General features: G+C 36.7%; 1 protein-coding gene across 1 annotated transcript; it reads left to right on the plus strand.

The window, feature by feature from the left end:
• Window positions 1-5,659: 5,659 nt before the first annotated feature.
• On the plus strand, window positions 5,660-13,079 carry LOC149053220 (beta-1 adrenergic receptor-like). The gene is made up of 2 exons (XM_089203415.1): window positions 5,660-5,747; window positions 12,083-13,079. The coding sequence occupies exons 1-2, from the start codon at window positions 5,660-5,662 to the stop codon at window positions 13,036-13,038; spliced, it is 1,044 nt and encodes a 347-aa protein (XP_089059541.1). The 3' UTR covers window positions 13,039-13,079.
• The last annotated feature ends 672 nt before the right edge of the window (window positions 13,080-13,751 follow it).

Genomic DNA, 13,751 nt, shown 5'->3' on the forward strand with positions numbered 1-13,751 from the left:
CTACATTCTTTCCCGATCAAACGTTTCATCTCGTATACCATTTAGTTACAAGTTAACTTTGTTTGAGGCACCGGCAGTTAACGAAATCCTACAAATATGTCCAAATTTGCAAGAAGTTTCCAAAGCAGAAGGCATCCGTCCTAATCATAACAGGAAACTTGCTTACTTTTAAAATAACGTCTATGAGAAAATTACGCACTTCTGATCGGCTGAAAACGAGTGCATTCTGATGTAACACGAGTGCAAATTACTAATAGCGCCTTCTTTTACTATTTGAGTACGTGCTGAGTAATCCCACCGGCTACCTAACCCTTTAACTCCCAAGATCTCATCAGTAATTCTCCTTACTGTCTGCCACACAATTCCTATTATGTCAATTTGGAGAATTTGGTATTGGATCAACTAATAATCCCCTTATCGATATTTTACTTTATTTTCATCACTTCTATGCTTGATATTGTATTGATATTGTAAGGAGAAAATCTCTCTTAGTCACTCATGGGAGGTAAAGGGTTAAGAGAATTGGAAGAATATTTGACAACTTCAACTGGAAGCTATTATTAGCACTAGTTTGGCTGAGCGGAGTCGTGTTTCAGAGCTAGGTTCTTTGACAGTACGTTGATCAAAAATATGTTTGAGCGACAGAATGGCGAATGGCACTAAAAAGAGATGTAATGTCCACAGTGAAAAGAAGTTTGTCTTGGCCGAGGAAATTAAAGTCACGAAACTTTCAAGTGCGTGTTAGCTGTCTTTAATGTATGATGGTAAAGTTTTGACGATATATAGGAGCCATAAATATACTTAATACTTATACGCAGAATTAAATAGTGCATCTGGTAGCATGTGTCTAGATCTAATTATCCTGGAGCGTTATTACACCTTTTGTCTATCACTAATGAAGATCCTCTCTCATTGAGTAAAGATAACTTCCTAGTCTGCTAGTGCAGAGATTTTGAGCGACACAAGAAATTTGTTGCAACCATAACAAGCGTAAAACTGTGCAATTCTTGCCATTTCAACAAGAAAATAACTGAACAGCTGTTACGTTTTTTGATAAACAGTCATTTTATTGACGGTATTAGTTAAACCTGAAATGTCTTGTCTACCTGGACCACGTAACTCCTTAAATATAATTACCGCGTAATACAAATAACTTTTCAGCTGCTGTTGCTTGGTTTTGTTTCATAAGGCTGAGTTCCTCTCCTCTGAAACAACGCATTTTATTCCGAAAAAAAAACTGTTTACCGTAGTTCATTTAGTCATAACTTTAGAATGATTGACTCGTCGGCAGGGAACAAAACCTTGGAGAATGCCTCTGCATTCAAAAGAAGTTTTCCTTCCAAGGCAGAAGGGATCGCACAGTGCAGCGCTTTCATTTTATCTTCGGTCCTAATCATTGCAGGAAACTTGCTCACTCTGGTTCTCTTTGCAGTTACCAAACCACTTCGTAGGAAAAGTTTATTTTTAGTTATGAACATGGCGTTTGCTGATTTGATGTTAGGAACCTTCACTCTGCCCTTTTATATTTTCGTTGTTAGAGGTTACTATCAACTTTGGACAGCAAAATATGACTCTGAACACATGGCCTACCGAGCGTTTTATACAAGTTTCGATAACATACTTTTGTTTGGCTCATATATATCTACAGCCTCTATTTCTTGTGAGAGATTCTATGCCGTATTTTGGCCGTTTAAACACCGTTCATTAATCATCATGGACGTATTAATCTTTTTTACTAGGACATCAATACCACGGAAGTTTTATTACATGGTGAACATTCTAAATTACTCTAACTCTTTTGTCAATCCGATTGTATATGTATTCAGAATTCGTGAGTTTCAGCCAGCGCTACGTTTGTATTGCACGAAGAGCAGACCAGCCATTAAGATGGTAAAAATTCAAAGGAAGAAACCGCAGAACGCCAGAGATAGAACTAAGAATATTCCGCAACGATCCCACTCGCCTGCAAGTTGATGTTGAACGAGAATATATGGAAACTAAGTTTTAGTCAACTGAGATAAGAGGACCTTTCGCATGTTTACTGAGTAGTGACATCCATAGGAGGAAGAAGCCATAAATGTGGAGTATTGTCAAAAAAAAAGGATAACGTTCTTAGATTTTCAATTTTTTACTTCACAGAGCCCTGTTGTTGTATAGGGTTGCTTTTTGCAGCAGACGTTCACACCAGTTAAGTCTGAATTTCATCCAGTGATAAAAATATATTGTTTTATTTATTCTATCTGAGCAAAATATCGTCTCATTTACGAAAAAAATAAACTCTTCATAAATATGATAATTCTAGCTCTTAAGTTACTGCTCAAATTCAGACACCTATACTTTTAAGTTGTCAGAACATGTCAACGGCCATCTTACAAACCGCGTCCTCAAGAGTGTGAAATAAAAAATAAGATAAAATAAAGAGCGTACAGCTTTCCCTGCCTCCAAACTAAAATCAAGTTAAGTTTAATCATGTTGTTTTGCCATTTATTATCGCTCGTTTAGATCAAATACAATTTAAAATATATATAAAGAACATCGAATGCACATGACACCTGCAGGTAACTCAGCCCGTGAACAAGACCTTTTAATTTTGACATAAAAAAATATCACGAAATAAATTTTTCCTAAAAACTTTAGGGTGAATCAAATTTGATGTTCGTAATATAAAAAAGAGCCCTTCGTGAAAAGTAAAACCGCCATTTTGCTAAAGCAGGTTACCATGACGTCATTTTTATCCGCACGTGCGAAAAAATAAGTGGAACGTTCACCGCGCGTGGTAAAGATATCATGTTTTAAAAACAGAAATTCTGGTATTTCATCGATATATTTATATATCATAAAACTTTAGACAAGTGGGCGATGAAAACAGCTGAGTTCTTCCCGACAGTTTCCAATGAGACATAGGTTTAAAGATGAAGTACCTCTACGCCTCGAATGATCTTAGTTTCGCGGGCATCATAATTTAAACTAGTGGAGTGGAAATTGTTGACAAGCAATCGAATTATTTTCATGTGTGAAGACTAGGAAATAAAATGCCCCTTATTTTAATAAATAAATTCATTCAAGTACACAGATGTATCCGTTTATCTCGACGGGAAAGAGAACTCTAATAAAACGTCCAGTAATCGTAACTTTAGTTCATCTTTAAAACCCATAATCTAATTATTTATTTCATATTTCCAGACGCTGAAACTACATTCATTTTTATTAGGAAAAATAATTGTTCAAATTGGAAAATCTATATCACTTCATTGCTGCTAGACTATACAAGGGACTGTTTGAAGCTTGTTACTTTATTGTCCAGGCATAAAATCTTAACCGTTGAGATTTCAAATTATAAAATAATAGTAAGCGCGCTCTGATTAGCCATAAAACCATTTTACATGAGGGTATGTAAACACCATTTTCGTTCTTCTTTCATTAGTTATTTTATAAAAGAAATGTAAAATGATTTCCGTGTTTACATAGCCTGATGTAAACACCTCGATAAGCTGGAAACCACTCCGCTTCGCGTCGTGGTTTCCTACGCTTTTCTCGTGTTCTCCCAACCTCCCGTGTTTTTACATCAGGCTAGGTAAACACAGAAACCATGTTATATTTCTTCACTACAACCGACCCAATTTGATGGAACAAAATGACAAATATAGCTCTTAAGATGGCACTGTAATGGTAGTTATCTCATGTGTAGCAGATCAATACTTCTTCCGTGTTGAGGGCAAAGGCACTGGAATTTCTCCGTTGGTTCAGTTCCGCATTTTTGAGTTAAGGTCAATGAAAAGTTTCATTTGGGTTCTTCAGTTTATCAGGAAAAAGACTAAAAGCCACGCAGTTTTAAAAACTGATCGGGTAATTTTTTCTGCTTATAGTTATAAGCTGTGAGATTTTAGGTAGTTCTGTTTTTCTATGTCAATGTTTCGAAGTTGTCGGTAGGGCGTCGGTAGGTGTTGTTATCTCTTCAGGATTTCACAGTTTTGATTTAGTAAACCAATTTTCCAAAGTCAGTCATTGAAAGTTAATAGAACTATATATCAAACACTGCCGGCGAGGCTGAGTCAACAGACAATTGTGTCCCGCAATATGACCGTCGATATAAGTATGACCAATTCACGGTCTTAAGATTTTAAATTAGGAGTTTCTTTCCTTCCTTTAGGCCTCCCCTAAAGTCCTATGTGACAATGCTATCTTAACGATATCACCTTTTTGCGACATCAGCTATGAAAATTGAAGCAAGACTTCCGCACAGACCCATATGTAATCAGGCATGCAGTTCTTTTGATGAAGAAAACGCTGATTTACAATGGGTATACAATTTCCTTTGGGTATACAGCTTTAATTGAGATCAATATGAGATAATCGGAAATCTTTCTTTCAATTGATAATTTTGATGCTGATTATTAACAAAACAAATGAGTGATCATCCCTACGAGATCAACAACTTAAGATTCAGTTTTCTCTGCCTAGGTTTCGTCAATAACCAATTCAACTCTATGTAATGTAACAGATTTTTCCAAGATCACTTGCACCAAATAGCGTAAATTTATCATAAGATTGTCACTCAAGTGTAGGCTTAACAATCTGCACCATCACATACTATTCCATTTTTGAGTACTCAAACCAGTCAAATCCTGAGTAAAGAGTTAGGGAGCCAACAGAATGTCGGCTTATTTTTCCTTTTTCTTCATTGTAAACGTTACCAAGGCTAGAATCAACTTTTAATTCGGGGGAAAAGATCTTTTGTGATAAGATTTCCTTTCAATGTTATGTTGGAGGCTTGTGTAGCTTTTCTACGAGCTAAGTGCAGTTTTCTGCATTCGGAGCTCCTAAAATGTGTTTTAAATTGTCGTTGATCTAAATACGTAACAATTATCTTTAATTAAATCAGCCCTCTTATACAGAATACTGAGGCCCATTGCTCGCGTAAACCGCGGTTTGGGTTAGCAAAATGGTGAGATGTTATAATCACATTGGATAAATGAAGAAACGTATTTGATTTCCTTATGTGCTGCTGCTATGAAAAGATACCATATAACACACACAAAAAAATTGTACTGTGGCAAGTAATAAACTTAAAGCAGGCAATCATCGTATTTTCTGAGAAGACGCCATATTTCTGACTCTTGCTTCTATTGTACCTCACTCAATAGCATCAAAGCCAAATGGTCCTCTTGTCACAACTAATTAAAATTGAGTCTCCATATCTTCTTGGTCAAACATTACCTGCAGCCGGGTGGGATCGGTGCGATATTTTCCTAGCTCTTTCTCCGGCGTTCTAAGTGTAGTGCGGTATCTTTTTTCGATTTGTCCTGTCTTCGTGGCTGTTCCCTTCTTAGTGCACGACAAACGTAGCGTTTGCTTAAATTCAGGAATTCTAAATATATACACAACTGGATTGAAAAAAGAGTTGGAATAGTTTAAAATGTTCACCACAAAATTAACCAGATGTGATAGTGATTCCCCAGTTATACAGATTAAAATGTTTATGATAAGTAAGGGAAGCCAGGTTATTAAAGCCAACATGGATACAAAAAGTAGGGTCTTTGTCAAGCGTTTGCTTCGCGAGGCGCTGTTTTGTTGTTGTGAAGTAAACCTTCCGTGTTGAGAATTTATCCAGATACTAATGTTACAGACACATATTATGATTGTTAGACACAATTGGACGATGACTACCACGTACAAAGCAGATTTAAATGAACTAAAGACACCTAACAAAGTTACAATTGAAGACAGAAAGACAGCGAGTATCCAAAGTATGAAAATGGTGATGTAGTATGTTCTGGTAGACAGTGATCGGTGGTGAAACGGCCAACACACAGCAAAAAATCTCTCACAGGATATGAAGGCTGCAGATAGATATGAGCCGAACATAAAAGTGGCAACGATGCATCTGAAAACCACTAGATGAAAGCCGAATTTTGCTGTCCAAAGCTGATAGGCATCTCCAACAAAGTAAATGTAAAAGGGTACGGAGATAGTTCCCAACATCAAATCAGCAAACGCCATGTTCATAACTAGGAATAAACTTTTCCTACGAAGTGTTTTGTTAACTGCAAAGAGAACAAGAGCGAGCAAGCTTCCTGCAATGATTAGAACCGAAGATAACATGAAGACGCTGCATAATGCGATGCCTTCTGATTTGGAAGGAAAACGTTTTGCGAATTCAGACGTATTTTTCAGGCTTTCGATCACTGCCGACATGTCAATCGTTGTAAACTTAAAATTAAATCAGTTGAGGCAAATAGTTTTATCGCAGAAAAAAAAAAAAAAACAGTGTTTCAAAGGAGTAGGGCTCAACCTTTTGCAATAAAACGAAATAAGAACAGCTGAAAAGTTATGTAAATATCACGGTAATTTTATCCAAGGTGTTTGTGTAGTTAGAGCAGGCAATGAGTTGGAACTAATATTGTGCCAAATAGAACCCTTCGTGTCACAATAAATTAAGTGTCCGTTTATTAAAAAAAAACCTAACAGCTGTATTTTTTTTACTGAGTGGTAAGGCTTTTTAAACAAATTTCTTGCCTGAATAAAAATTTCTTTGAAAGCCGACTGGGGCGTCATCATTTCTCAAGGAGAGATAGCTAGTCTTCATTAAGGAAGCTCTAAAGGGCGCGCGCCATCGTTGTTTTTCTGGAAAATTTTTGTTTTGGCTTTTTATGGTCACTAAAGCCATCAAAAGGCGATGAGCAAGATTTGGACTATCGTTTGCAGTAGTAAATATTACCAATATGATTTTCGTTATTTAGCTAAGGCTCCATGAAGAGAGGCGCCCGCTAGTGATAATTTGGCCTTGCTTTTGATTTTCTATAATTTGCTTCGGTGAATTCTCTCAAAATTTTCACAGTTTGTGAAATGTGTCCTGCCGATCATTTAAAAAGCCGAAAAAATAGGGGTTACAAAGGTATTTTCCTCGCTATCTGCAATTTTGCGTTTTCTCCCTCTTTTGGTGTCTTTTTTACTTCAGGAGATATAAAGCAAAAAGTATCATGAGAGAACAAAGGAAGGCACGAGATTGATTACACTTCATGTCTACGTCTTCTTGTCACCTAAGAAACAATTACAAACCATCATTAACGTGCAGATCACGTTCCAATCGAAACAAGGGTGTTGGTTGAAATGCGTGGCCAAATAAACTCATCTTGTAAAACGTCTCGGCCTTTTTATGTAACTTGCGTTTTCATTAACGGGGGAATAGAAAGTGTCATGGCTAAGTGTTCTGAAGCAAAGATCAGAAGTTTAAAGGATCTTGTGTCAATACCACGTGATTAACGATCGGTATCGGTGAATTTTTGCCGATCAATTGATCAGAAACTCAAACTTCTTCACAAAATTCACTGAGAGGTTATCCTCGGGGTAATTTGCGAACACCCCGCCAGTTTTTTTACCCTTTTTTCCAAACTACTTGCGATCTTTGCTTTTACGGCGATTCTTTTCGATGAGCAGTATGGTAGTATATAAACGCAGAATAGGTTTCTACAATAGGAGCTAATTGACTACTGCCGACCCGTTGCTTTTCAAGTAGAGTTTCAATGGCAGGTGTAATGGCCTTTACGGCTCATGGTTAAAATTTTGGCCAATTTACAGTTATTAAAACACTCTCGAGGACAGGTAAGTGGTTTACTCATAGCGCCATGTCAGTGTTAGCATCGGAACTACAAGCAATAATTCTACACACTTTTTGGCTTGATTTCTATTGGAAATTACATTTTTTCCAGATTCTTGTAACAAAAGGAACTGAAAACCCCCTTGAATCGAACCTTTTTAAAGTTTATAGCAAAATTATTTTTTTTATTCCTGGATAGAAAAGGTATCTCTAAACAAAAACAAAAAAAATAGATTCTTCTGCTACAGTTAGTTAACAAACAGGCTGGAAACTATTGTATTTTCTGACAATAACTCATATTTATGACTCCTGTTTCTAATGTGTCTCGCCGGCGCTACTCACCATCAGTGATTCTCTTTGGTCAGCAGATCGAAAATAAAATTATTTTCCATATATATCTTCTTGTTAAACTCTTTTTACACGCGAGTGGGAACAGTTCGTAATATCCTGAACTCTTTCTCCGTCGTTAAAAGTGCAGCCGTTCGTTTTTTTTTTCCTTCTATTTCGTCTGTCTGAATGGCTGCTCTCCTCTTTGTAAAACACAAGCGTAGAGCTTGCCGAAACTCAGGAATTCTAAGTGTATGCAGAAGGAAGAAACCGACGGCTGCACTTTTACGTTCGTTTTGTGCGAAGAGGAGAGCAGCCATAGAAACGGGGAAATCGGAAGAAGAGACGGAACAGCTGCACTTTGGACGCTGGAGATGGAGCTGAGAGTATTACCAACCGATCCCACTCCCCTTTAAATAGAGTTTGAACGAAAAAAATTTTTAATCCCAAAATACTATAATTTCCTACCTGTTTGATAAATTTTTGTTGCAGTGGAACCTTTGTGTTGTCGAGAGATATACTCCCCATCGGAAGTACTTGTAGACACAAGTCAGATCTGAATTTCACCAAGGATAACAGTATTCTCTTTCATTTTTTCCTATCTTAGTAAATATCTTGTCATGTTACAAAGAATACACAGAGATTTTACAGAGAAGATGTGAATTTTATGTTGGAGTGGCGAGAACAATACGCTAGCAATGATTTATTTGTTGTTGTTAATAAAGCCAAAAATAGACTCAACCGGACTTTATGTGTATTTTACTCGCTTTCCGGAGTCATAACCAACCGGTCGCACGCAACAGTACTCATCTGCTCGCTGGGGTTTTTATCGTCACTAATGTTTCACCAATGGTTTGAATACTAATCGAAACGAAAATGGTAATTTTGGTTGCGAATCGAATAAGTAAGAAACGTTCGTGAGTACGAAACGACTAGATACCGTTGGTTGTATGTAACGTAGATTTTGTAGGCCTATTGCAGACAATTGAAGCGGAGTTGTAGACTGAATTGTCCATCTAGTTGGTGATTGAATTGTCGGTTCGAACAAAAACGTAGATTACAATACATTCTAACATAATAAACATGCTCGACGAAGACAAAAAGTGTTAGCACATAGCAAACAGTGGATAGCGGTGAAGGTGCATTGTGATTGGCTACTCAAACTCCAAATATACTCATTTATTCCTTGTAGAAACGAATTCTGTAAGAGAGCTCTGTCGTTATCCTCTTTGAAGGAAAACGAATCGGAATTTTTTGTAATTAATGCACTACTGTAACGTGCACCGAAAAGAGTCGGCGTAAAAGCAAAGATCGATAGTAGTTTGGAAAAAAGGATTAAAAAAACTGACGGGGTATTCGCAAACAACACCGAGGATAACCTCTCAGTAATTTTTGTTAACAACTGAACTTTGAGTTTCTTATCAATTGATCGGAAAAAAGTTCACCGATACCGATCCTTAATCCTGTCGTATTGATACAAGATCCCCCGTTTAAACTTTTTATCTTTGCTTTAAAACGTTTAGTCACGACACTGTCTATTCCCCCGTTAGCCGGAAAAACCCAAGTTAAATGAAAACGCCGACTCGTTTCACAAGATAAGATAATTTGGCCGCGCATTTTAATAACATCCTTGTTTTGATTGGAACGTGATCTGCACGTTAATAATGGTTTGTAATCGTTTATTAGGTGACAAGAAGACGTTGACATGAAGTGTAATCAATCTCGAGCTCGTGCCTTCCGTTGTACCCTCATGATACTTTTTGTTGTACATCTCCTGGAGTAAAAAAGATACCAAAATGAAATTTCAGAAAATAGTGAATCTTTACTTTTTTTATTGGACATAAAATTTTTAGGAAATTGAGAAAAATATGACTGTTTTCCTTCTGTGATACCTTAATATAAATTCACTTAATTATAGACAATAATTTACCATTATTTCGCTCTCATAGTTATAACTTATCTAAATTCAATGGTGTTAGATGACTGTTTAATGCGGACAGAGAAATAGAATAGTGCATCACGTATCATGTGTCCAGAACAAATTATACTGGATGTGTTTTTACGCTTTTTACTCACCATTTTGAGAAATGATGACGCCCCAGTCGGCTTTTAAAGAAATTTTCATACAGGTTATACAGGCAAGAAATTTGTTTAAAAAGCCTTACCACTAAGTAAAAAAAAATACATGGACACCTGTTACATCTTTGAATAAACGGGCATTTAATTTATTGTGACACGAAGGGTTCTACGTGGCACAGTATTTGTTCAAACTCATTGCCTACTCCAACTACATGAACACCTTCAAAAAATTACCATGATATTGACAGAAATTTCCGTTCAAATCCCTCCGATTAAACTGACCTTTGCATTAAAACACCATGTCACAAGCCCGTCTCTTCGCAAGAGAAACCTCAATAGGGAATCTCAACTGATCAAGAAGTAATGCGGGTGTATGCCCTCATATATTCTGCAAACAAATAACGAATATCACCCGGGAAATATTCAGTGAAGTAGTGCATTTACACCAAGCGCGTGAGAGCTAAGATAGTTTCCGAAAATCAAATACTTAAGAGAAAAGACTATTAAATGCAGATAAAAATTTGAATGAGACTGCAATCGATACAAGAGCATGCCTCTTCGCTCCAAGAAATAACTTCTTAGTTCTAGTGAAAGGAATTCACACGGTTTACCGCATCGGAAAAGTCAACGGATCAATAATGTAAATAAACTCTACATAAGATAATAATTCCTTATTATTTCTCTCTCTCTTTGCTATGGCTCTTTTAAATTCAACGGTGTAGAATGAATTTCTAAGGCAAAATTAGAACTAGAGCAGTGCATTGAGGATCATGAGTCAAGGGCAAATTATCCTGGAAGTGTTATTACACTGTTTATTTGTCAATTTAATGAAGATTATATCTCATTGAGAGATAATAACACCTGAGTGGCCGTACGAAGACATTTAAGCCAAGTAAGAAATTTCCAGAAGCTTAGGCGCCTCTTTTTCTTTCCTCTCTGAGCTAAATTCATCACAGCAGGATGAATGTTTAATGTAAATTTGGAAATTGATCAACGCGCTAAGTAGAGAGTTAAAGCAAAATATCTTAGAGATGTCACAACAAAATCCGTTCATCGCAGTCATGAAAATTATCTCTCATTGAGAAATGATAACGATATACGCCTCTTCGCTCCGAAAAAGATTATTTTTAAGATTCAAGTAAAGGGAAACACGCGGTTTTCTTGAACGGATCAGTTAGCGGATCAGTTAATGTAAATACAATCATCTGTAGATAATAATTTGGATCATTTCTTTCTCTTTGCTAAAACTCATTTAAATTGAACGACGTAGGATGACTGTTAAATGCAAAATTAAAAATTGAAGAGTGTATTATGTAGCATGCGTCTGGGGCATATTATCCCGAAAGCGTTATTTATATTCTTTGTTTATTGAAAGATGATAACGTCCGAGTCGGTTTGTTAATAAATTTTGAACCAAGTAAGAAATTTGTTCAAACCTAATGAAGCGGTAAAACTTTGCAGAAAAACACACAAACAGCTCAAGTGCGTGTTGGCTGTCGTCTTAAATGTATGATGGTAAAGTTTTGACGATAGGAACCATAAATGTACTTAACTTTAGATTATAATTTCTAAGTATTTTTCTCTCTAATTGTTGTGACTCGTTTAATTTCAACGATGTACGATGACTGTTTGATGCAAAATTAAACTTTGCATCGAGTAGCATGTGTCTAGAGCTAATTATACTGAAGTGTTATTAAACCTTTCGTCTATCACTTATGAAGATTATCTCTCATTGAGAAAGGACAACGTCCTAGTCCGTTAGTGTAGAGATTTTGAGTCACATAAGAAGTTTGTTAAAACCTTAACAATTGTAAAACTGAGCAATTCTTGCCATTTCAACAGGAAAATACATGAACACCTGTTACGTTCTTTGATGAAAAGCCATTTTATTGACAGTATTAGTTGAACCTGAAATGTCTTGTCTACCTGAACTACGTTACTCCTTGAATATAATTACCCCGAAATACAAATAACATTTCAGCTGCTGTTGCTTGGTGTTGTTGCAAGTTCCTCTCCTCTGAAACAACGCGTTTTATTCCGAAAAAAAAAACTGTTAACCGTAATTCATTTAGTCATAAGTTTATAGGATTGACTCGTCGGCAGTGAATAAAACCATGGAGAATGCGTCTGCATTCACAAGAAGTTTTTCCTCCAAGGAAAAAGGGATTGCACTATGCAGCGTTCTCATTTTATCTTCGGTCCTTATCATTGCAGGAAACTTGCTCACTCTGGTTCTCTTTGCAGTTACCAAACCACTTCGTAGGAAAAGTTTATTTTTAGTTATGAACATGGCATTTGCTGATTTGATGTTAGGAGCATTCACACTGCCCTTTTACCTTTTCCTCGTTGGAGATGCCTATCAGCTTTGGACAGCAAAATATGACTTTGAACACATTGCCTACAAAATATTTTACACAAGTTTCGATGATACGTTTTTGTTAGGCTCGTATATATCTGCAGCCTTTATTTCTTGTGAGCGATTTTATGCCGTATTTTGGCCCTTTAAACACCGTTCATTATCCACCAGAACATACCGCATCGCCATTTTCTTACTTTGGTCTTCCGCTGTCTTGCTGTCTACATTAATGACTTTGTTAAACGTTTCGAGTTCATTTGAATCTGTTTTGTATGTTTTTATTCCCGTAGTGTTGGGTCTAACAATCATCGTATGTGTCTGTAATATCGCCATCTGGAGAAGTTTTCAACACGAGAGTGTTGCTTCACAGCATCGAAATGGAGCTTCGCGACACAGACGCTTAACAAACACCCTACTTCTGGTTTCCATACCGGCTTTAGTATGTTGGCTTCCCAAAATCATCTTGAACATATTAATCTCTGTAACTAAGACATCAATACCATGGACGTTTTATTACATGGTGAACATTCTAAATTATTCTAACTCTTTTGTCAATCCGATTGTGTATGTATTCAGAATTCCTGAGTTTCAGCAAGCACTGCGTTTGTGTTGCACGAAGAGCAGACCGGCCATTAAGATGGTAAAAATTCAAAGGAAGAAACCGAACGGCTGCACTTAAAACGCTAGAGATAGAACTAAGAATATTCAGAAACGATCTCACTCGCCTGCAAGTTATTGTTGAACGATAATATATGGAAACTAAGTTTTAGCTTGCTGAGATGAGAGGATCGTCCGCGTTGTTACTGAGTAGTGACATCCATAGGAGGAAGGAGCCATAAATGTGGAGTATTGTAAGAAAATAGGATAACGTTCTTAGATTTTCATTTTTTTACTTCACAGAGCCCTGTTGTTGTCCTATAGGGTTGCTTTTTGAAGCAGAAGTTCACACCAGTTAAGTCTGAATTTCATCCAGTGATGAAAATACATATATGTTATTTGCCGGCTGGGAGGTCCGTATGGTGAAAAACTGTGACCGAGGTCTTGAAAATGCTGCCCGAGGCAGCATTCAAGACCGAGGTCACAGTTTTTCACCATACGGACCGACCCTTAGCCGGTAAATAACATATTTATTGTTTTTAAACTTGACAAAATTCTTTCCAAAAGAACCCGAATGATTTATGGACGTAAATACGGCAAGATCTTCCATAAACTGAACAATTTTTTGAGTGGGTAAATGGTAGTTAAAATAGAGGTGATGCAAATTTAAGAGAGATGCCTTAGCGAAACATTTTCATTTCCGTAACGATAAAGGTGATTTAAAAGGCTTCCAAACAAACTTTGAAACATTATTTTTACAAGTATCTGTCACAATCTGACACCTGTCAATTAGAG

This window comes from Pocillopora damicornis, chromosome 1, assembly GCF_964200805.1.
Source record: "Pocillopora damicornis chromosome 1, jaPocDami1.2, whole genome shotgun sequence".
Lineage (NCBI taxonomy): Eukaryota > Metazoa > Cnidaria > Anthozoa > Scleractinia > Pocilloporidae > Pocillopora > Pocillopora damicornis.